At 46.8% G+C, this 24175-nt stretch overlaps 2 protein-coding genes across 4 annotated transcripts in view; both read left to right on the top strand.

Annotated features, from left to right (window-relative positions):
• The window catches only part of AURKAIP1 (aurora kinase A interacting protein 1), a 180256-nt gene extending 157761 nt beyond the window's left edge, over window positions 1–22495 (top strand). Inside the window, exons 1-4 of one of the 3 annotated variants that reach the window (XM_074558326.1) lie at window positions 17407–17440; window positions 17872–17960; window positions 18832–19265; window positions 21894–22495. In XM_074558326.1, coding sequence (XP_074414427.1) covers window positions 17909–17960; window positions 18832–19265; window positions 21894–22001 — 594 coding nt within the window. In that variant the 5' untranslated portion in view covers window positions 17407–17440; window positions 17872–17908 and the 3' untranslated portion in view covers window positions 22002–22495. Of the gene's footprint in view, window positions 1–17406; window positions 17441–17466; window positions 17753–17870; window positions 17961–18831; window positions 19266–21893 lie in introns of those variants that run through there. The other 2 variants (XM_074558324.1, XM_074558325.1) reach the window with 2 other exon arrangements.
• On the top strand, window positions 821–15444 carry LOC141731799 (C-signal-like). Its single transcript, XM_074558566.1, has 6 exons — window positions 821–1065; window positions 10634–10685; window positions 10925–11112; window positions 12222–12377; window positions 13941–14051; window positions 14910–15444. The coding sequence occupies exons 1-6, from the start codon at window positions 925–927 to the stop codon at window positions 15021–15023; spliced, it is 762 nt and encodes a 253-aa protein (XP_074414667.1). The 5' UTR covers window positions 821–924; the 3' UTR covers window positions 15024–15444.
• Window positions 22496–24175: the final 1680 nt, after the last annotated feature.

Below are 24175 nucleotides of genomic sequence, written 5' to 3'. Positions count from 1 at the left end.
TTTTTAAACTGCAGTAGATTCAAGACTTGGAATTCAATCCCCATTCCCTTAAAGGCAGGAATTTTGGGCACCAAACACAAAATCCTACAATCCATGAAGATTTGAGGTGGGAATTGCATTGCTGTGACTTCTGGAGGAGCTGGAATGTCCCAGCTGTTTGCTCACCTGGACAAGGAGGAGGAGCTGGGCTTGAGGAGAATCCCATCCCTGGGGATGTGGGCCACTTCCTGGGGGGGAAAGTGTTGGGGTGGCTGAACGTTGTGGTGGGTTTGCTGGGACATTGGGGCTGAACATCGTGGTGGGTTTGCTGGGACATTGGGGCTGAACATGGTGGTGGGTTTGCTGGGACATTGCGGGTGAAAATTTCGGGTTTGCTGAACATTTGCCGGGAGCGGGATGGAGGGGGCAAAGCCAATTTCCCTGCCCCTGGCTATTCTCTCCCTACCCCGGAGCTGGGAGAGGAAAAAGCCAATTCCCCTTCCCCCGGCTATTCTCTCCCTGCCCTGGAGCCGGGAGGGGAAGAACCAATTCCCTTTTTCCCTGTCCGTTCTCTCCCGAAGCTGGGAGGGGCAGAACCGATTCCTCTTAGAACCAATTCCCGTTCTCCGTGCCCAGAGCCGGGCGGGACAGAACCAATTCCCCTTAGAACCAATTCCCGTTCCCTGTGCCCGGAGCCGGGCGGGACAGAACCAATTCCCCTTAGAACCAATTCCCGTTCCCTGCCCGTTCCCCGTGCCCGGAGCGGGGCGGGACAGAACCAATTCCCCTTAGAACCAATTCCCGTTCTCTCTGCCCGGAGCCGGGCGGGGGCGGTGCCGCGCTGGGGGCGGGCCGGGGGCGGCCCCGCTCGGCTCAGGTTGATCGAGCCCCGCGTGGGCTCCAGAAGCGCCGGGAGCGGAGCGGAGCGGCCGAGCCGAGGCAGGAATGGCCCAGCCCCGCTGCCGCTCCGTGCTCATCACCGGCTGCAGCCGCGGCATCGGCCTGGGGCTGGTGCGGGGGCTCGCAGCCGCCAGCCCCTCCCCGGATCTGGTCTTTGCGACCTGCCGGTACCCCGAGAAGGCGCAGGTAAACGGGGCGGGGGCGCTGGGGGTCCCCGGAGAGGGGTGAAGGGGTCGGGAGGGAGGAGAAGGCACTTTGGAAATGAGGAACATCTTGAGCATCCCTGAGCCGGCAGAGAGAGCCCTGGCTGGGGATGGAGCCGGGCTGGAGATGGATCAAGGACGGAGCTCCTGGGCTGGGATGGAGCCGGGACGGAGCTCCGGGGCTGGGGATGGAGCCGGGCTGGAGATGGATCAAGGACGGAGCTCCTGGGCTGGGATGGAGCCGGGCTGGGATGGAGATCTCGGGCTGGGGATGGAGCCGGGCTGGAGACGGAGCTGGGACGGGGATGGAGCTCCCGGGTTGGGGATGGAGCCGGGACGGAGCTCTCGGGCTGGGATGCAGCCGATACCGGGCAGCTCTCCGGGGCTGGAGCCGATACCGAGCAGCTCCCCGGGCTGGAGCTGGGATTTATCGATGACCGGGAGCGTTCCCGGGAGCAGGAGAGCGAGCGGACACAGCCCGGCAGCTGCAGCAACTCCAGCGCTCCTGCCACCCCTTCCGTCCATCCCCGAGTTTCTCGCTGGGTTTGCTGCTGGAGATTTCTGTGCTGTCCTTGCCCAGATCTGCAGGGACAGCCCGTGGTCCCTCAGAAACCTTTCCCAGAAAGGGGAGAAACCCATCACAGCTTTGCTTCTGTCTCTCTCTGTCCACGCGTGTCTGTGCGCCCTCTCTGCCTCTCGTTCTCTGCTGCACTTGCAGCAATTGAGAAAGCCGAGATGAGGAATGAATTAATCACTTCTCGGAGTTTCCCTCTGTGCTGGGCAGGGCTCAGAGCTCCTGCTGCAAACAGGAATTTTTGGTACCTGCTGCTCGTGGATCCACTTGTATTTCTCTCTCTCTCTCTCTCTCCCATTTCAGCCCCAGTCCCTCCTGCTGCAGCATCGCAGTGGTTTTGGCACTCCTGTAGATTTTAAAACTCAAATTTCACAGCATTTCACACACCTCTCAAACTTTGGGAGGCAAATCTCTGAGGGTGATCGGTCACTCTGTGCCCAGCGGTGTCGCCTGTGCTGTGTGCTCCTCTCCCGAGGGGGAATTTGGGCAGCACAGAAACTCCCACAGGTGCCCATCCCCTGCCCCAAACCCCTCTGGAAGGGCCCAGGTCTCCTTCCCATTTGGAAGGAGAATTGACACCCACAGCCCCATCCCTGCATTTCCAGAGAGGAAAAAATGCAAATTCCAGAGGGAAACAGAGCCCCTGTGTCTGCTCCTGCTGGGGGATTTGGTTCCTTTCACACAGATTGTGATCACACCCTCCCAGCAATAAACCGAACACAGGAATTTTTGTTACTGCTTAGCTACAAAAAAAACCTCTAAAAGGTGCTTGGGATGGGGGACAGGGCTGGCCAGGTAACAGCTGCACTCTGAGCTCTGCAGGCCCGTATGAAACCCAAGGAAAAGATTTTAATTTAAAAAAAAGTCTCCAGGATAAAGGTGCATTTATGGCATTTCTGAATGGAAGTGCGGAGAAACAGCCCAGCAAGGCTGGGATCAGGTGCACAGCTCCCTTCAGCACCTGGGCAGAAATTCACCCCATTCTGTCCCTTTAACTCCTGAGCAGAAATTCACTCCATTCTGTTCCCTTTAAGTCCCATTACCTGAGCAGAAATTCACTTTGTTCTGTTCCATTTTCATTCCTGTTACCCGAGCCCCTCGTGGCAGCACCTGAGCAGAAATTCAGCCCATTGTGTTCCCTTTTAACTCCTGTTATTGAGCAGAAATTCACTCAATTCTGTTCCCTTTAACTCCTGTTATTGAGCAGAAATTCACTCAATTCTGTTCCCTTTTAAATCCTTTTCCCCAAGCCCCTCGTGGCAGCACCTGAGCAGAAATTCAGCCCATTGTGTTCCCTTTTAACTCCTGAGCAGAAATTCACTCCTCTCTGCTCCCTTGAACTCCTGTTACCTGAGCAGAAATTCACCCCCTTCTGTTCCATTTTCATTCCTGTTATTAAGCAGAAATTCACTCCTTTCTCTTCCCTTTAACTCCTGTTACCTGAGCAGAAATTCACCCCCTTCTGTTCCATTTTCATTCCTGTTATTAAGCAGAAATTCACTCCTTTCTCTTCCCTTTTAACTCCTGTTACCTGAGCAGAAATTCCCCCTATTCTGTCCCTTTAACCCCCGTTATTGAGCAGAAATTCCCCCCATTCTGTCCCTGTAACTCCCGTCCCCTCCTGGCAGCGCTCCCAGCCCCGTTTCCTACAGAGATCGCACAAATCTCGCTGTGGCAGTGGCACAGGAAGGCAGCAGAGATATCTGACCCGGGCTAGATCAAAATCTCCCTGCCTGGCTGTTTGGCCACTGCTGAGAGAGGTTCTTTCTCTTTTTCCAAATGGCCCCTGCGATTTTTTCATCATAATGATCTCAGATCCATTACACGGAGGAGTGAAATGGTTCCTTTAACAGGAAGAGCTTCCTAGGAAATATTATATGGGCAAATCTTAGCACAACTCATCAGTTTTGGGTGGGTTTTTTTGGTTGTTGTTTGTGGGTTTGTGTTTTTTTTTTTTTTTTTTGGTTGAGGGTTTTTTGTTGTTTTAGGGTTTTTTTTGGGTTTTTTTGTGTGGTTGTGATTTTTATATAAAAATCTACAGGAAAAAGGCTGCAAACCTGCAGAGGAAGATGAACCAGCCCTCAGACAGTGCAATGTGTTTGGCAAGAGTCTGGGTCACTCCTTGCTCCCTTTCCTGGAAAGTCTCTGGCAGGCTGTCTTGTGTAGGCAGGAAATTTCTCTTTTTTTCACAAACATTGTAATTTTATTTCATCACAACGTTCTCAGGAGTGAAATTGCTCCTTTAACACGAAGAGCTTCCTAGGAAACATGACACAGGCGAATCTCAGCCCTGCTCATCGGTTTCGGAGGGGTTTTTTGTGTGGCCAATATTTAAAAATCTGCAGCCAAAGGCTGCAAACCTGCAGAGGGAGATGGAACAGCCCTCAGCCAGGGCCGTGTGTGTGTCTGGGAAGAGTCTGGGTCGCTCCTGGCTGCTGGGAGAGCCCTGGAAAGGCTCTGGCAGGGCGGCCTGGCCAGGAGCCACATTCCTGCAGCCCCACAGGGACACACGGGGCGCATCCTCAGCTCTCCCCATCCTTCAGAGGGGCAGCTTTTGTCCTTGGTGCACCAGGGTGGGTTTTTGTTCTCTGTGAGGACCTCCAGGCCATGTGCTGTGCGTTGGCAGGACATCAATGGAAACCTCTGCAGTCAGCTGAAAGCAGATTTCTAACAGATGGCTCTGGAAACTCCACAAGGAAGAGAAATCTTTACGAAAGGTACTGTGGTGGTTTCAGCAGCATTATCTGCCCCATCTGCAGGGCGTGGGGCTGGCACAAAGCTTTCTGACCCTCTGAGAGGGTTCCCACCGGTCCTTGGGGCTGGCAGGGGGCAAGAACAGACCTGCCCCAGCCTCCAGCACTGGGAACCGTGGGCACGGCAGCACCAAATCCAGGCTGCTCTCACAGCTTGGCTGCAGCCTGGCACTGCTGCTGAGGGGGGTAGGAAAGGCAAAGGTTCTGTGATTTTCTTGTCTTTTTTCCTTTTTTTTTTTCTTTTTCTCTTTTCCCTTCCCTTTCCTTGAAATTTCCTTTTTTCCTTTTCCTTTCCTTTCCTTTCCTTTCCTTTCCTTTCCTTTCCTTTCCTTTCCTTTCCTTTCCTTTCCTTTCCTTTCCTTTCCTTTCCTTTCCTTTCCTTTCCTTTCCTTTCCTTTCCTTTCCTTTCCTTTCCTTTCCTTTCCTTTCCTTTCCTTTCCTTTCCTTGAAATTTCCTTTCCTTGAAATTTCCTTTCCTTGAAATTTCCTTTCCTTGAAATTTCCTTTCCTTTCCTTTCCTTTCCTTGAAATTTCCTTTCCTTGAAATTTCCTTTCCTTTCCTTTCCTTTCCTTGAAATTTCCTTTCCTTGAAATTTCCTTTCCTTGAAATTTCCTTGAAATTTCCTTTCCTTGAAATTTCCTTTCCTTGAAATTTCCTTTCCTTGAAATTTCCTTGAAATTTCCTTTCCTTGAAATTTCCTTTCCTTTCCTTGAAATTTCCTTTCCTTGAAATTTCCTTTCCTTGAAATTTCCTTGAAATTTCCTTTCCTTGAAATTTCCTTTCCTTTCCTTGAAATTTCCTTTCCTTTCCTTTCCTTGAAATTTCCTTTCCTTGAAATTTCCTTTCCTTGAAATTTCCTTGAAATTTCCTTGAAATTTCCTTTCCTTGAAATTTCCTTTCCTTGAAATTTCCTTGAAATTTCCTTGAAATTTCCTTTCCTTGAAATTTCCTTTCCTTGAAATTTCCTTGAAATTTCCTTTCCTTGAAATTTCCTTTCCTTGAAATTTCCTTGAAATTTCCTTGAAATTTCCTTTCCTTGAAATTTCCTTGAAATTTCCTTGAAATTTCCTTTCCTTTCCTTGAAATTTCCTTTCCTTTCCTTTCCTTGAAATTTCCTTTCCTTTCCTTGAAATTTCCTTGAAATTTCCTTTCCTTGAAATTTCCTTGAAATTTCCTTTCCTTTCCTTGAAATTTCCTTGAAATTTCCTTTCCTTGAAATTTCCTTTCCTTGAAATTTCCTTTCCTTTCCTTTCCTTGAAATTTCCTTTCCTTTCCTTGAAATTTCCTTTCCTTTCCTTGAAATTTCCTTTCCTTTCCTTTCCTTGAAATTTCCTTTCCTTTCCTTGAAATTTCCTTTCCTTTCCTTGAAATTTCCTTTCCTTTCCTTTCCTTGAAATTTCCTTTCCTTTCCTTGAAATTTCCTTTCCTTTCCTTGAAATTTCCTTTCCTTTCCTTTCCTTGAAATTTCCTTTCATTTCCTTTCCTTGAAATTTCCTTTCCTTGAAATTTCCTTTCCTTTCCTTGAAATTTCCTTTCCTTTCCTTGAAATTTCCTTTCCTTGAAATTTCCTTTCCTTTCCTTGAAATTTCCTTTCCTTGAAATTTCCTTTCCTTGAAATTTCCTTGAAATTTCCTTTCCTTGAAATTTCCTTTCCTTTCCTTTCCTTGAAATTTCCTTTCCTTGAAATTTCCTTTCCTTTCCTTGAAATTTCCTTTCCTTTCCTTGAAATTTCCTTTCCTTTCCTTTCCTTTCCTTTCCTTTCCTTTCCTTTCCTTTCCTTTCCTTTCCTTTCCTTTCCTTTCCTTTCCTTTCCTTTCCTTTCCTTTCCTTTCCTTTCCTTTCCTTTCCTTTCCTTTCCTTCCCTTCCCTTCCCTTCCCTTCCCTTCCCTTCCCTTCCCTTCCCTTCCCTTCCCTTCCCTTCCCTTCCCTTCCCTTCCCTTCCCTTCCCTTCCCTTCCCTTCCCTTCCCTTCCCTTCCCTTCCCTTCCCTTCCCTTCCCTTCCCTTCCCTTCCCTTCCCTTCCCTTCCCTTCCCTTCCCTTCCCTTCCCTTCCCTTCCCTCTCTGTCACTGAATTTCCAGTCAAATTTTGAACTCCCACAGTTCAGGTTTTTGCTCTCCAGGAATTGGCACTGCAGGCTCAATTTGGGGCACATGAAAAGGGCTTGGCCCATCTCATTGTTTGTGGGCTGTGAAATTGAGGGAGTTTTTCTTTCTCTGCACACCTGGGTCAGTGCTTGTTCTCCTGACAGCAATTCAGGTGGTCTGATTTTGGTTTTTCCTCTCGGTGTTCTGTTGACCACGTGAAAAATCCTCCTTGTACAAGAGAAAAGCAGTTTTGGACAGTTCCTTTAAATTCTGCTCTCTGCTTTGGCAGAGCAGCGTTTTCCCTTGGCAGGATGGAGATGGGCAGAGCTCAAATAAAAAGACTTTTAAAACCAATCTCCCAATTTTTAGAGAAAAAGTGATTAAATACACCTGGCAAACACCTTGGGCAGGGATCCCTCAGCAGAGGGATGAGTGAATGTTTTGGAGCCCTTAAGGAGCTGCTTTTCCAAAGATGCTGGGGAAAATCTGAGTGTGTGCTTCCCTCTGTTCCCCAGGAAAAGCAGCACATCCATCCATCTATCTCCTGTAGCTCCCTAACCTTGGGTAATGCTGAACAGCTGCAGGGTTTTGCATGTGAGTCTGTGCTGGCAGAAGTTGTGAAAACTCGAGCTCCGGGGCTGAGGAGCTCCTAGGTGGCCTCCCCAGAACATTTGCCTAACAAATGGGCTGCAGATCACACGATAACGTGCGGCAGGCAGGCAGATAAACCACTGCCCCTGCTGGAAAACACCACCGGAGACTCCTCCAGCCACGCTCCGATCCCAATCTGCCTTTTCTTGGGCCGTTTCTGCCTTTTCTTGGGCTGTTTCTGCCTTTTCTTGGGCTGTTTCTGCCTTTTCTTGGGCTGCTCCAGCGCTGAAAAGCAGCCACAAATCTCCAGGGAAATCATCCTGGTGTCCTGGTTTTGCTCTCCAGATGGGCACAACGCTGTCACTGTAGGACACACTGCTGCTTTCGAGGTGAAAAAATAGGAGTTTATTTTCTGGCTCCAACGTTTGTAGGTTTTCCAAAGCGACAGTGAATTGGAAATGGGCAGTTTGTCCACTGCCACCTCTCCAGTGGCACAAACCAACTGTCCCCGTCAGATTTCTCCTCCTCCATAAGAGAATGCCAAACAATGAGTTATTTACAGAAAGTGGGTGGGAAAGGTTTGTTGCAAAAACATAAACATCAGGAGGCTTAGAAAATCTTAAAAAAATCTTAGAAAATCTTAAAAAATCTTAGAAAAAAATCTTAGAAAATCTTTAAAAATCAGGGTGACACAACCCCAGTGCTGTTAGCAGGGAGCCAGCACAAGGTGGAATCGTCCCCACGTTTCTCTTTTCCTTCTTTGCTCCTTCCTCCCCCCATCCTGCTTTCCTATAAAAGGGAAAACTCTTAAAATGGCAGGCCCAGGTGTGATGGGGAAGGAGGAGGTGAATAAATCAATTAAAAGTGCCCAGAGCTGTGGGATGTGCACAGGAGCATCTCCCCAAGGCCCAGCGAGGTGAGTAAATCCCTCTGCAGAGCTCTGGGAAGCCCAAATGTGCATTTTCCCTCTCTCTGGAGCAGGGGATGGAGCTCCAAGCTGTGCCTGGTCCCTGCTCAGCCCCGGAGCTCTCTGTCAGCTCTGGGCTTTGTTTTTCCCTCTAACACATATTTCAGCCGTGTGGTTTGCAATGAGAAGAGCAGCTGAGCGATCTGTGCACCACATTTACCCGGCAAATTGGGCATTTCTGAAGTCTTTTTAATTTTGGGTTATTGCAGAGTGATTTTGTTTGATTATTTTATTTTTTCTGGACGTGTTGTACACTTCCTACAGCAGCGAGGGCTGGATTTTCTGGAGGCAGCGAGGGCTGTGGGTCAGGGCAGTGCTGTGGAAGCTGTTCACTTGGCTGTACACTGTGATACCGAAAATCTGTCTCAGAGGGACGCAGAAAAATAGGATACACCTCTGGCTTTGTCCTGAGTGCAAGCAGGATGAGGCGAAGGATACCCGAGCACCTTCACGCTGCCCTCAGGCTCTGTTTGTTTGCCTTGATTGCTTCCAACTGGCTGAGCGGGGCCAGGCCCTTTCCAAGAGCTGCAACCCAAGTGGAAAATGCTTTCATAAAGAAGGCAAAGTAAATCTCGCTAAATGACAAAGACAACAAAACATTCCTGCTTGAAATCTAGCAATAAATACCCCGTGTGCTGATGAGTCTGCGTCTGGAGCCCCGAGTGCCAGAGGATCTTGTTTAAATCAGAATTGGCCGAGTCTTTGTTAATCGTAATTAAAAATCAGCAAGCAGGAAACAACAGATGCTAATCAGAGTTTAATTCTTGTCTTGGACTCCCCTGAGTTGATTCTCAGGGGTGATTGCTCAGGTGCAGAGCAGTTCTGCAGCTACTATGCTAAACAAACACGGGTAGGGAGTTGTGTTGTGGCTTTTTGCTGGGCTTTGTTTGTCTTGTTTGTTTTTAAATTATCTGTCACAGCACACTAATTAAAAATGCCTTGGCTGGGATGTGTTGGCTGTACCTCCTTGTCTCAGTCCTCTTTTTCTCATGCTCCTTCTAGTCACAGTTGCAGGAAAATAGGCTTTCCTACCAGTTTTAGAGTTTTAACTGGATTTTTCAGCTTCTATCAGGTGCAACATTCTTGAAGACCAAAGCACATCAGCTTTGTGCTGGGAGCTGCTTCTCAGAAATTCAAACCCCTGAAGTGGGAGTCACTTGTTAACCAAGTAATTAACTGGAAAACCCATTGAATTTTAAACCTAATTTGCATGCAGCTATTGTGATTTCATGCTGTCTGTGTACTGGAGAATGCTTCAGTTCTTAATTGAAAATATTGTTTGCTCACTTCAGAAGCCTCTCTTGCCTTTCAGCAGGAGCTGGTAGCTTGTTTCTGTCAGAGAGTAAAACATATAAATAAACGAACTATAAATAAATGGACAAACCTGGAGCAGCCAGAGCACCCCTGGAGCTGATTTTGCACTGAGTGATGCTGTCAAACTGAAATCCAGTGACAACCCAAAGGCACAGAATCACTGCAGGCTGAGCTGTTTCATCAATAAACAAGCCAGCGTGTTCTGGACCTTTAATTTATGGAAATCTGTCCCACCAGGGCCCTGTCCAAAGCGAGGAATGTCTTCTGGTTTTGTGCTTCTGGCTTGTTTTTCCTTCCCCCTCCCCTTAACTGTGGTTGTGGGCTGGCCTGGGTGGGAGCACAAATCTCCCAAACAAGGCTGGAGCGAGCCCTGCAGGCTCTGATGTGAGATAAAGATGTGATGCATTAGGGTTTGTCAGAGCACACCGAGTCCCTCAAGGGTCTCCAAGGGGCAGGGAAGGATTCTTTCCAAGCCTGCCCTCCTCACCCCTATTCCCAAAGGGCTCCTAAAGAAAGGGCCGGAATGTTTGGCCAGGTTTGCTGCGTCTCCTGAACATGAGTGGGAATATGGAATCCATCTGCTGCCTTTGGCCGCGCTTCCCGCTTGGCTCCATGGCACAGAAACCTGAGAGCTCCGGCTGGGCCCATAAATCCAGTTTGGACACTTTGTGCAGGGGAGAGCAGGGATTTCTGCAGGAACAGCAGGCACTGAGGGAGCTCCAGCAGGGAGGGAATTGTTCTCCTGCACAGTGGCTGTGCCCCACACTGATTCCTTGGTGGGCTCAAACTCCACTTACAAGAAGTGACGCTAACGAGGCTGCAGGGGAAACCAAATTCCCATGGGGAAATGAAATTTTCCTGCAAACAGAAAATCCAAATGGGTTTTTTAAAGCATTCCCGTTGTCCTGAAGGGGTGTCCAGCACTAGCTGGGCTTCAGGAGAATCAGGATGTTTTCACAGAATTTGGGGAGGCACTGGATTTTTACTGGAATGCTGAGAACTGAGCACTGAAGCTGGGAAATGTCCCACTGAAAACCCAGCAGGCTGGAGTCTGGGCTGAGCAGGGGAAGAGTCCAATTTCCTGATCTGGCTCTTAGGAAAGCTGCTCAGCGGGCTGGAAAACAAAGGAGAATCTCTGCCTTCAGTCCAGTCAGGAAAATATTCCAGTTACAGTTCTGGAGGAGATCCAGAATTCAAAGTGATTTGTGTAATACTCATGGAGATACACACACATATATATAAAATAAAAATAATTCTTCTTCCTAGGAACTGCAGCAGCTCAGCAAGCAATACAGCAACATCAAGCTCCTGCAACTGGGTGAGTAAAGGGTTTTATTTCTGAAATTTGTTCAGCTTAGGTGAGTGCATCTCAAAAAAACTGGTGTCCTGAGTGATCAGTAGCTGAAAATCATCTTAAGATTACACTGGGGAAATGTAATTCTGTAAAATCTGTGCATTTTCACCTTTATGCTGCCCAAACACCCCCAGTGAGCCTCAGCTTTGGTTTGGCACACCCTGCACCGCTCACCTGGAGCTTTTCCTGCCTCCCCCGTGCAGATGTGGTCTGCGAGAACAGCATCAAGAAAGTGGTGAAGGAAGTGGAAGAAATAGTGGGAGACAAAGGGCTGAACTGCCTGATCAACAACGCCGGCATCAACGTGCTGGCCTCGCTGGAGGAGGTCACGGCAGAGACCATGCTCACCATTTATGAGACCAACACCGTCGCCCAGCTGATGGTCACCAAGGTGAGCAGGGATGGGCTCAGCCTGGGGATCTTCCACATTTGAGCTGGAATTGTGCAGGTGTTTGTCCCCTTGGAGCTGCACAGAGACAGTTCTGACACAGAGCTGCTGTCTGTGCACCGGTGTGGGGTCACTTTGTGGCAGAGGGGTGTTGTGTTTGCAGGGAGGAGTGATGGATCTGACTCCATGTTCTCATGGAGGAGTAATAAATTAACCTTCTGAGGTAAGTTGACCTCAGAAGGTTCATTTATTAATTTAGGATACTACATTATATTAAAGAATACTATACTATACTATACTATACTATACTATACTATACTATACTATACTATACTATACCATACCATACCATACCATACTATACTATACTATACTATACTAAAGAATACAGAAAGGGTACTTACAGAAGGCTAAAAAAAGATAATAATAAAAACTTGTGACTCTTTCCAGAGTCCCAACACAGATTGCCCAAAGAGTGAAAACAGCTCACAGCAGAAACCAATGAAACAATCACCTGTGGGTAAACAATCTCCAAACATATTCCAAAGCAGCCAAACACAGGAGAAGCAAATGAGATAAAAATTGTTTTCCTTTTCTATGAGGCCTCCTCAGCTTCCCAGGAGAAAAATCCTGGGCGAAGGGATTTTTCAGAGAATGTGAATGTGACAGTGGGGACAATACAGAAAGGGTATTTACAGAAGGCTAAAAAGATAATAATGAAAATTTGTGACTCTTTCCAGAGTCCAGACACAGCTTGGACCCAATTGGCCAAAGAGTCAAAACACCTCACAGCAGAATCCAATGAAACAATCTCCAAACACATTCCACATGAGCAAAACACAGGAGAAGCAAATGAGACAAGAATTGTTTTCCTTTTCTCTGAGGCTCCTCAGCTTCCCAGGAGAAAAATCCTGGGCGAAGGGATTTTTCAGAGCATGTGAATGTGACAGTGGGGATGGGAGGTGAGCACAAGAGGCTGCTGGAGGAAGGTCTGCTCTGGCCATGGGGTGTGAGGAGCCACCACCACGCTGGGCTGAGGTTCCTGCTCTGGATGAGGGAATGATCCAGCTCCAACCCAAATCACCAAATGAAGCAAACTCTGCTTTCCACAGGCGTTCCTCCCGCTGCTGAGGAAGGCAGCACAGCTGGGCACCGGCATGGGCTGCCACAGAGCTGCCATCATCAACATGTCCTCCCTGGCGGCCTCCATGCAGCTCGTCCAGGCCAACGAGATGTTCCTCAAGGTCTATCCCTACAGGATAGCAAAGGTCTGTGGGTGCTGGGGTGGTGTTATCAGGGGTCCCAGGATGAGGGAAGAGATGAGAATCTTGACTCTGTGTTTCACAAGGCTGATTTATTGTTTTATGATATATATTATATTAAAGGTAAATTGATATATATTATATTAATGATGATATATATTATATTAAAAGTATAGAAGGCTGATTTATTATTTTGTGATATATATTATATTAAAAGTAAATTGATATGTATTATAATAATGATGATATATATTATATTAAAAGTATAGAAGGCTGATTTATTATTTTGTGATATATATTATATTAAAAGTAAATTAATATATATTATATTAAAAGTATATATGACATAATTATGATATATATTATATTAAAATTATACTAAAACTATACTAAAAGAATAGAAGAAAGCATTTCATCAGAAGGCTTGAAAATAATAGAAATAAAATGATAATAAAATCTTGTGACTGACCACACAGACAGCCGGACTGTGATTGGCCATTAATAAAAAACAACAACATGAGACCAATCAAAGCTGCACCTGTTGCATTCCACAGCAGCAGATAATCATTGTTTACATTTAGTTTCTGAGGCCTCTCAGGAAAATCCTAGCAAAGAGATTTTTCATAAAATATCACAGCCACAGGCTGCCCTGGGCTGTGCTCCCTGGCTGAGGGCAGGTGGAGCCATGCTGGCCTTAGCAAGGGGTGCAGAACCTCTGTGGGCACAAAAAGTGTTCTTGTTCTTCATGTGGGTGGAAATGGGAGCTGTGGAACGCTGAAACTGGAGCAAATCCTGGAGAACAGGCTCCCAAATCCCTGCTCTGACACAGATCCACTCCTGAGGGGTTCAGGGAAGAGCTGATGCCATGGAGTGTGAGAGAAAGGGCTCCCAAATCCCTGCTCTGGTACAGATCCACTCCTGAGGGGTTTGGCACTCAGGGAAGAGCTGGTGCCATGGAGTGTGAGAGAACAGGCTCCCAAATCCCTGCTCTGACACAGATCCACTCCCGAGGGGTTTGGCACTCAGGGAAGAGCTGGTGCCATCGAGTGTGGGCTCCATCAGCTGCGTTCCTCTCCCATCCCAGAGAGAGAGCAGGAAACTCAGCAAAAGGTGTGCTGACCCCTGTGGTGATGTCAGTCAGTGACAGGTGGGATTTTCAGTTTTCTCACATGCAGGGATTGAGTTTGTACAGATAGTCAGGATCACACATACAGCTTCTCCTACACCACCTACTCAGAAGCTGTTAAACACTTGTTTTCCCTGTTCAGAAGTAAATGAATGTTTGTGTAGTGGTTAGTGCAGGAAAACACAGTCCTTATGTCAATATTATTCTCCTCCCAGCTCCTCGGGCGTTTCAAACGCTACTTTATGTTCCATTACAACTTGGTTTCGTTTTTGGGCAGTGGTTTGTGGTGGCAGAGCTTGCAGAGTTCCCAGAAAGCCTGGATGAGTCCTGAGAGCCTCCTCCTGCCCCTTGCTGTGGAAGGGAGGCACCCAGCAGCCGGGCTCGGGGTGCTGCTCCAGGCTCATTAATCACACATTAATTAATGGGCGTTTCCACCCCTGCAGACTGCCCTGAACATGATCACGCGGTGCCTCGCTGCAGACCTGAAATCAGACGGAATTCTCTGCATCTCCTTGCACCCAGGCTGGCTTCAGACAGACATGGGTGGGAACATGGTGAGTGCCAGTGTGGAAATGTCACAGTGGGTCCCTTGTGTGGGGGTGTTCTCAGGGCAAGGGAAGAGAGGAGAATCTTGACTCCATGTTTCAGAAGGCTGATCTATTATTTTATTATATATCTAACATAATATAATTATCATATATTCTATTAAAAGAATATATCATATATTATATTAAAAGAAAATGATCTATTAAAACTATACTAAAAGAATAGAAGAAAGGATTTCATCAGAAGGCTTGAAAGGAATAGAAAGGAATGATAACAAAATCTTGTGACTGATCAGAGTCTGAGACAGCCAGACTGTGATCGGCCATTAATTAAAAACAACCAACATGGACCAATCAAAGCTGCACCTGTTGCATTCCACAGCAGCAGATAATGATTGTTTACATTTCATTTCTGGAGAAAAGATCCTAGTAAAAGGATTTTTCATAAAATATGTCTGTGACACCCTTGCTGCCCCCTGGCTGCACACGCCCCTCTGTGGGCTGTGACACACCAAAATGTCACCACTGAGTCAGAGATGACACAGATAAATGAGTGACACACTCCATGCATGCTCTGAAGGCTGACAACTTTATTAAGAATTCCTTTTTATACTCCACTTTGCTACAGAAAGGGGGCTAAGAAACCTCCCTTTTGTGAACAACTTTATGAGGAAAACAGCTTATTACAAAACATCACATGGGGATTGTTTTAATTCTTTCTCTCCAGCTCCCTCAGAGCAATTAATGGGAAAGCTTATCTCGCTTTCTCTCTGACAAAACACATCTCCATTCTAGAGCCTCCTGAAATGTATTTAATTATATTCAGCAGGATATTCCCAGTAATGACCTAGGCTTGATCCATTCCAGGCTCCCATGCAGGTGCAGGAGGCCATCCCAGGTATTCTCTCTGTTCTGGAACGTCTCGGTGAAAAAGAAAATGGTTCTTTCCTGGACTGGCAAGGGGAAACTCTGCCGTGGTAGAAGAGCACAGAACTCCACAGGAACAGCTCCTCAGCCACAGTTTAACCACTCCTGTCTGTCTCTAAGGGTTTTTACACGCTTGTTGAAATAGCCATTGACACTCAGCCTCTCTGTGGGTGTGTTTGGGAAGCAGAGGGGCTGAGTCTTCCCCTTGGCGTTGCTGCTGCTCTGCTCTAGCTGCAAACACTGCTGTGCTCTCGGTGATGGGCATCTCCCGGAGCCCTCTGAAATGGATCCAAACCTGCAGGTTAAATCCAGGGGCTGCTGCTTCCTTTCCACTTCCAAAGCCAGAGTGGGCTTCTGGCTCTTTGCAGAATTAAATGACCTGACCTCAGAGTAAGGCCAGTGGAGGCTTTAGAGGCTCAGTTACCTCCAGAAAAAAAAAACCTCCTTTGATTCCCTTTGTTCCTAAGTGAGCCAAGGCTGAAATTGCCCAGCTCTAAACCAAGGGGATTTGTTACCTTCTGTGAATTCCGTGGCAAACTCTGAGCGTCCCCAGGTTGCCAGTGCGCACCAGGCACTTGCTTTGTTCCCAGTGGGTGACTAACAGCCCGATATGGGGGTGGGAATGTTGTTTTGTACATAAACTTCTGAAATGTCTTCAATAAAGTCTCAGTCTGTTTACCGAACTGTTTACTTCATTTAATTTCTCCTCCATAGGTTTCTCTTTCCTGAGAAGGGAACTTTATTCTTAATTTTCAGGAAGAAACTCTAACCCATGTTAACCTTTCATGGTAGTTGGGTTTGACACAGTGAGGCATACCTAAACCAGAGACAGACCCTTGTTCTGCTCTGAAATACAAGCAGCTGCTGAATAAATCTCTGGCAGACCCTTGTTCTGCTCTGAAATACTACAAGCAGCTGCTGAATAAATCTCTGACAGACCCTTGTTCTGCTCTGAAATACTCAAAGCAGCTGGTGAATAAATCTCCTGTGTTCTGGCTGAGGTAGGTACAAAAGCAAAAAGCTCTTTGAAGTTTGGGATTGGCTTTGACATCCCTCCCTCATGCCAGCTGATTAGGCCCTTTCATGCTGTGCCAGGATGGTGGGGTCCTGTGCCGAGGCAGGGAGGACAAACAGCAGCCAGGTGAGGGAGAGGACAGGTGTGGCTGTCCCTGGACAGCGGCCACCAGACCTGCCCTGGTACAGATAAGGTGTGGCAGGGAGAGGTGGCTGTGTGCCTTCCGTGATCCCTGCAGGGACAGCGACAGCTCACTGGAACAGCATCACAGGATCCCTCAGAGAATCACAGAATCATAGAATCCTTTACAGAACCACAGAATCCTTTACAGCCTCACAGAACCCTTCAGAGAATCACAGAATCCTTCACAGATTCACAGCGGGCTGTGGGGGACCATGAAGGGCCGTAAAATTCCATGAGGGACCCAGATCAGCACATTGAGGAGCCAAAGGGCCATAAATGCCCTTGAAGACCGGCATCTTAAGGGGCTGTGAGGGACCACGAAGGGCCATAAAGGCTTGTGAGGGACCATGAACCATTAAGTGCCATGAGGGACCATGAAGAACCATAAAGTCCCAGCAAGGGCCACCCATGAGGGATGGAGACCAGCACCTGGAGCCTGAGGGGCTGTGAGGGACCATGAAGAACCATAAAGTCCCATGAAGGGCCATAAACACCCATGAGGGACCATGAAGGGCCATAAAGGCCTATGAGGGACCGAGACCGGCCCCTTGTGGGACCCTGAAGGGCTGTAAGGGACCATAAACACCCGTGAGGGACCATGAAGAACCATGAACGCCCGTGGAGGACCAAAGAGCCATAAAGTTCCATGAAGGGCCATAACCGCCTGTGAAGGACCTTAAAGGACCATAAAGTCCCTTGAAGGGCCATAAAGTCCCATAACCGCCCACGAGGGACCGAGACTGGCCTCTTGCGGGAGCCTGAAGGGTCATGAGGGACCACGAAGGGCCATAAACGCCCGTGAGGGACTATGAAGAATCACTTAATGAACCATTAAGTCCCATGAGGGACTGAGACCGGCTCCTCGCAAGACCCTGAGGGGCCGTGAGGGGACCATGAAGGGCCATAAAGTCCCATGAGGGACCACGAAGGGCCATAAACGCCCGTGAGGGACCATGAACCCTTAAGTCCCATGAGGGGCTGAGACTGGCTCCTCGCAAGGCCGTGAGGGGACCATGAAGGGCCATAAAGTCCCATGAGGGACCACGAAGGGCCAAAAATGCCCGCGAGAGACTATGAAGAACCACAGCCCCATGAAGGGCCATAAAGTCCCATGACGAACCACAAAGTCCCATGAAGGGCCATTAACGCCCGCGAGGGACCGACACCGGCACCTCGCGTGCCCCTGAGGGGCCGTGCGGGGCCGTTCCCCGCGCGCGCCGCCAGGGGGCGCTCCCGCGGCCGGCCGGAAGTTCCGGTGGCGGCGCTGGAGCCGGTGGGTGATGGCGGCGGCGGCGGCGGGGCCGTGAGGGGAGGGCGAGAAGCGCGGCCCGGGGGCTCCGTGCGGACCCGCCCGGGGCGGGGCAGCGCCGGCAGCGCCCGGGGGGGCTGAGGGGAAGGAGGCGGCCCCTCGGGGACCGCCCGTTCTCAGGCCGCGCGGCTGCTCCTCCCGGCCGCAGGGCTGTGTCAGGGAGCTCGGCTGGATTTTCCGTGTTTTTAAAGTTGGAACAACCCAAGGTTTATTAATAAATCCCCTCCGCGGCTGCCCCTGTGCTTGACCCCCACAGCAGAGCCCGACAGATTGAGGGTAAAACTAAGAGGATGTTAAGATTCTCAGCCTGTCTTTTGGGGATGTGGGGTTAAATAGGGAAGGTTTTTTTAAAGCTGCACGTTTGCATGACTGAATAAATGTTCTTATTTGAACAGTCATTGCTGGCTCTGCCAGTGAACAAAGAAAAACAAAATGTTAATATCACGGCTGAGTTCCCAGTTACTGAAGGCTTCAAGAATTGCAGGTAAATTGGTGTTGTGTGGCCAAGATTTCTGTTTGTTTGGATTTATTTTATTTTCCTGGGCTAATTGGGCTCCCAGAAGGTTCTTTTTCACCAGGCAGTGCAGGAGAGGAGAGGCTGTTGTTGAGTCAGTGGTTGTTAAATGTTTTTATGTCTCTGATTTATTATGTAAGTATGGTGTGGCTTTGGAGAAGATTCCTTAGCAACAGAGAGGTTTGACACAGCCAACACTTCCTTACCATTCCAAATTGATTTTCAGTCAGAAAACACAAGAATGTTCCCCTTAATGGAATCATGGAAGGGTTTGAGTTGGAAGGGACCTTAAAGGCTGTGGAATTGCAACCCCCTCAGCTCCCAGTGAAGGGGAACCTTTAAGGACCATGGAATTCCAAATTCCTGCTGGGCAGGGACACCTCTCAGTGAAGGAAAACCTTAAAGGACCATGGAATTCCAAGCCCTTTACCTCCCAGTGAAGGGGAACCTTAAAAAACGTGGAATTCCAGCTCCTGCTGGGCAGAGACACCTCCCAGTGAAGGAGAACCTTAAAGACCATGGAATTCCAACCCCTGCAGAGCCTCCACCCGGCTCTGCCTGATGATTTATATTTTAGTGGGTAAGCTGCCCATGATTTGGGGAGCTTACCCACTAAAATATAATACATTTTTAGCGTGACAGCATTGTAGTTAAAATTGAAAAACTGAAGGCTTGAAAATCCCTCCTCGCTTTTGTGATGTCAGTACAACTTCTCTGAGCGTCTCCCTTGTTTCACCTTGCTCTGGCCAGCTCTCTCTGTCAGTCTGAGATCCGGGCAGAGCTTTTCTCTGTAAAATCCTGCCGTTTTTGAGCACAAACCCCCTTCATTTTTCTCCCACAGGCCACCTCCTGCCCAGGTCGGTGTCGTCGTTCCTGTGCTGCCGCTCCCCGTGCGCCCGCTACAGCACCCAGCCCCAGAGCCCCAGCGGGGCCCAGCCCCAGCAGTGGCACACGCTGGACCCCGAGCTGGAGGAGATCCTCATCCCCAGGAAACTCTCCATCAGCCCCTTGGAGAGCTGGCTCACCGTCAGGTACTCCCTCCCCAGGGCTCAGCAAGAAACCGGCCATGAGCCCCCCGAGCCCCTGGAGTGTCCCCCTGCTGCAGGGACGGGGCAGCTGGAGGAAGGAGAGGGGGCTCAGGGTGACAGGGTGCAATGCAGGAACGTGCTCAAGATCCGCAGGAGGAAGATGAACAGGCACAAGTACAAGAAGCTGCTCAAGAGGAGGAAGTTCATCCGCAGGAGGGTAAAGGAGGGGCGCAGGAGGAAGCGGCAGGTGAGCCCTCACCTCAGAGCAGCCTCTGGGCACGTGCTGGGGGATGGATTTAAGTGGATTTAGGGAAAACTGAGCTTGGATGAACTCAGCGTGTCTTGCTTGACTTTCCCTGCAAAACTGAGAAAGCTGGTTTAAGAAAACCAGCTGATACATCACTTTTTGGGTCAAACCCTAAATTTTTTTGTCTTGCTCCTTGCATGGGAGACTTGTCCCTCTTGAATGTAGCTTTATTTTATTTATTTAGCCATTGAATGTAGCTTTATTTTATTTATTTAGCCAGGAGACTAAAACTGAGACTTGTCCCTCTTGAATGTAGCTTTATTTTATTTATTTAGCCAGGGGAGGGGGAGCTCCCTGATAGAAATGTGTCCACACATCAAACCAGCCTCTGTGCAGGTGTTGGGGGATGGATTGAAGTGGATTTAGGGAAAACTGAGCTTGGATGAACTCAGCGTGTCTTGCTTTACTTTCCCTACAAAACTGAGAAAGCTGGTTTAAGAAAACCAGCTGATACATCACTTTTTGGGTCAAACCGTAAATTTTTTTGTCTTGCTCCTTGCATGGGAGACTTGTCCCTCTTGAATGTAGCTTTATTTTATTTATTTAGCCATTGAATGTAGCTTTATTTTATTTATTTAGCCAGGAGAGGGAGCTCCCTGACAGAAATGTGTCCACACATCAAACCAGCCTCTGGGCACGTGCTGGGGGATGGATTTAAGTGGATTTAGGGAAAACTGAGCTTGGATGAACTCAGCTTGTCTTGCTTGACTTTCCCTGCAAAACTGAGAAAGCTGGTTTAAGAAAACCAGCGGATACATCACTTTTTGGGTCAAACCCTGAATTTTTTTGTCTTGCTCCTTGCATGGGAGACTTGTCCCTCTTGAATGTAGCTTTATTTTATTTATTTAGCCAGGAGACTAAAACTGAGACTTGTCCCTCTTGAATGTAGCTTTATTTTATTTATTTAGCCAGGAGAGGGGCAGCTCCCTGACAGAAATGTGCTCACACATCAAACCAGCCTCTGTGCAGGTGTTGGGGGATGGATTTAAGTGGATTTAGGGAAAAATGAGCTTGGATGAACTCAGCTTGACTTTCCCTGCAAAACTGAGAAAGCTGGTTTAAGAAAACCAGCTGATACATCACTTTTGGGTTACATCCCTGATTTAAGGATTTTTTTGTCTTGCTCCTTGCATGGGCACTAAAACTGAGACTTGTCCCTCTTGAATGTAGCTTTATTTTATTTATTTAGCCATTGAATGTAGCTTTATTTTATTTATTTAGCCAGGGGAGGGGCAGCTCCCTGACAGAAATGTGTCCACACATCAAACCAGCCTCTGTGCAGGTGTTGGGGGATGGATTTAAGTGGATTTAGGGAAAACTGAGCTTGGATGAACTCAGCGTGTCTTGATTGACTTTCCTTGCAAAACTGAGAAAGCTGGTTTAAGAAAACCAGCTGATACATCACTTTTGGGTCAAACCCTAAATTTTTTTGTCTTGCTCCTTGCATGGGAGACTTGTCCCTCTTGAATGTAGCTTTATTTTATTTATTTAGCCAGGAGAGGGGCAGCTCCCTGACAGAAATGTGCCCACACATCAAACCAGCCTCTCTCTAGGTGTTAGGTGATGCTTTTAGGGAAAAATGAGCTTGGATGAACTCAGCGTGTCTTGCTTGACTTTCCCTGCAAAACTGAGAAAGCTGGTTTAAGAAAACCAGCTGATATATCACTTTTGGGTTACATCCCTGATTTAAGGATTTTTTTGTCTTGCTCCCTGCATGGGCACTAAAACTGAGACTTGTCCCTCTGGAATGTAGCTTTATTTTATTTATTTAGCCAGGAGAGGGGGAGCTCCCTGACAGAAATGTGTCCACACATCAAACCAGCCTCTGTGCAGGTGTTGGGGGATGGATTTAGGGAAAAATGAGCTTGGATGAACTCAGCTTGTCTTGCTTGATAAAACTGAGGAATAAACTTGAAACAAGGAGTTCTGTGAGTCAGAGAATTGAAGAAAACCAGCTGATACATCACTTTTTGGGTCAAATCCCTGATTTAGGGATTTTATTTTGTCTTGCTCCTTGCATGGGCACTAAAACTGAGACCTGTCCTTCTTGAATGTAGCTTTATTTTAAAGTCAGGCTTGTCTTGCTTGACTTTGCCTACAAAACAAAACAAAAAACAAATGTGAGTCAGAGAATTTAAGAAAACCACCTTTTGGGTCAAATCCTTGATTTAGGGATTTTTTTGTCTTGCTCCTTGCATGGGCACTAAGAACTCTAAAACTGAGCCTTGTCCCCTTTGAATGTAACTTTATTTTCTGCAAAATAATGGGAAGAAGGAGTTGGAATGGACAGTAGCACCTTGACAAGGCTAAATGGAGGTGGCTAAAATTTGGTTTTACCTTCTCAGTTTTCCTTGCACAGGACTTTAAAAACGATACTGCCAAAAATCCCTGTGCATTTTAATGTCTTCTGATGAATTTTCTGCAGTAAAATTCAATATTTTAACATTTAAAACCTTTGTTTCCTTTGTGTGTGTTACACCTACACTGCCCTTGAGACACATGGGCAGTGGCTGTTACTTCTAAGCTGTGTTACTATTTTTCTTTTCTTTTTTTTTTTCCCTGTTTTAGATCAAATTTGAGAAAGATTTGGAGCGCATCTGGAAGAAAGCTGGCTTGAAAAGTGCTCCTGCAGGCTGGCAAACCCCCAAGATCTACCTGAGGAGTTCCAAGCGATAAAAAAAACCTCACCTGTCAAAAATTTTCACCTGCAATTGTAATTAAAACCAAAATATTTAAGTATGTTGATGGCATGTAACCTTTTTTCTGATTGTGATGGAAATTGCAGGAAGGAGTTTTCCAAGGAGAAACTTTTCCTCCCCAAAGGAGAGATGTGAGCTCTTTTTGCTGAATTTTTGGGGTCCCTCTTTGGGATGAACCTAAGAAAAATCAGGTGTAGGAGAAGGGATCAGTGAAAGAATTTCCTGTTGTTTATAAGGCACAAAACTTTGGAAAAGTTCTTTTCTAAATTGCATTTTTTCACAGCCTTACTGCAGAAAGGTTGGGGTTTTCCTAAGTGGGAAATTGGGTCAGAATTCCATGGAATTGACCTGCAGGAGCTTTTGGTGTCTCTTATGTGGAGCTTTGGGCATATTGTGAGCATCCTCAAAAGGCACATTTTTCTCTTTGTGTTCTATTTTGTGCTAATAAAAAATGGTTATTTTTTTGTCTTTTGACTGACCCCTGTCATGTAAAACATCCAGATATTGGTCCAAGTAGAAGCTCAGAGCTAATTATTTATTAACCACAAAAACTTTTGTGCCTGAGACAAGCCTGATACAATCAGCTGCTTTTGCATGGTTGAAGAGAGTTGTGAAAGCTGTGAAAAATACAGATGTTTAAAATAAACCCTGACAAAGGATTCTTATCTGGGGTCTGCTTTGGGTTCTGCTTTTTTGGGGGGTTTGAGGCACTTCTGGGTGGTTTAGTTTGATTTAACTTTTGGCAAAGGGCTGAAGGGGAGAAAAGAATGAGCTGGGAAATGCCTTGAAAATAATTCAGTTTTTTTTCTGCTGGGAGAGAATAAACTGAAAGGGAGGAAAATAATCAGTGGAAATCAAAAAGCCACAGCTTCTCTGGGCCTTCCCACTCCTCACAGGCAAGAATTCCTTCCCAATATCTTCAATCTCTCAGGATTTGTTTTTTCCTTGTGGAAAAACCTCTGTTTTACAAGGAATTAATCAGGTTTTACATCCCCAGGGCTGTGTCAGCTTCTTTCAGTGTTTTTGAGCACAGGATGGAATTTAAAATTCACTTTACTGAACATCCAGAGAGATGGAAAATACCCCTGATTTTCTGTAGAGGGAGCATGAGTCCAGGATATGCCCACAAAGCTTTATTAGGAGCTTCCTCCAAATAAATATCTGAGTTTTTCCTCTCCAAAATATCTGACTTTGCTCACTTAACCAAGGTTCATGTGCACATGTAGCTGTGGTAACAAAATAAAGCTGCAAACAGCAAAGCTTTGATTTAAAATTCCCCAAATACTGAAAATTTCCATTATTTTGCTGTTCTGTTTTTTGAGAGGAAATGGTTGAAAACCAGACAAATTCCTGATGTTCATTACAGAGCTTGGAGATAAATGGGGAGATTTTTTTATGTCACTCATTGGGCTGGAAAGGTCTCAAAATTGGAATATAAATCCAATGTCTCTCATTTTTCCCCAATTCTTGGATTCTATGCAGGCACAGCTCAGCTGAACAGAAGAAATTCAGGAATTTTCTCTCTGATCAGGTTTGGCTGGAATGAGTTGGCTCTAAAATAGGAAATCAGCTGACTTGGAAGGGAAGAAAATTCTGAATTTTGTTTCTGTGAACCAAATCCCATTGCCAATGGTGGAGGGTGTTGCCCCACTTTGGAAAGCTCAGGGTGGCAAGACAAAATTACAATTTCTATTTAATGTTAACAGGATTTTGGTTGTCCCCTTAACTTGGAGAGCAATGATTCTTACCACAGTAAGAACTAAATAAATTTTTAAGTCTTCTCTAGAAAAATGTGGTGTTCAGTGACATCAGCATGGATTCTTGAGGGTTTTTACAGGCTTCTGGACATAAAATAAAAGTTATTTCAGCCACAAATCCAGTTGAACTTAAAAAATAGATTACAGCTGAGAATCAGGCCTGATTGTATATGGAAAGGGGAAAAATGGGAAATAACTGATTCCTGCAGCTTTTTCCTAAAAACCTGCATCAATTTCCAGTATTTTATATAACTAGAAAATTGCTGGGTGCTCCATGATGAGGTGCTGGAAATGACAGGAGATTTTTAGGATTGAAGCAGGAGATTTGTGATAGTGCTGCACACAATGGAGCAACAAAAAGAGAAATAAAGAGAAATAATCTTCCTCTTGTATT

Source organism: Zonotrichia albicollis, chromosome 25 (genome assembly GCF_047830755.1).
Source record: "Zonotrichia albicollis isolate bZonAlb1 chromosome 25, bZonAlb1.hap1, whole genome shotgun sequence".
NCBI classification, from domain to species: domain Eukaryota; kingdom Metazoa; phylum Chordata; class Aves; order Passeriformes; family Passerellidae; genus Zonotrichia; species Zonotrichia albicollis.
This window is presented reverse-complemented; position numbering and strand designations above follow the sequence as displayed.

What these genes read in the sequence shown, in the direction of transcription:
- LOC141731799 (XM_074558566.1), top strand. Translation starts at nt 925, where the DNA reads ATGGCCCAGCCCCGCTGCCGCTCCGTGCTCATCACCGGCTGCAGCCGC. An exon ending in CATCAAGCTCCTGCAACTGG is followed by an intron (nt 10,686 to 10,924) that starts GTGAGTAAAGGG and finishes TCCCCCGTGCAG; the next exon opens with ATGTGGTCTGCGAGAACAGC. An exon ending in ATCCCTACAGGATAGCAAAG is followed by an intron (nt 12,378 to 13,940) that starts GTCTGTGGGTGC and finishes CCACCCCTGCAG; the next exon opens with ACTGCCCTGAACATGATCAC.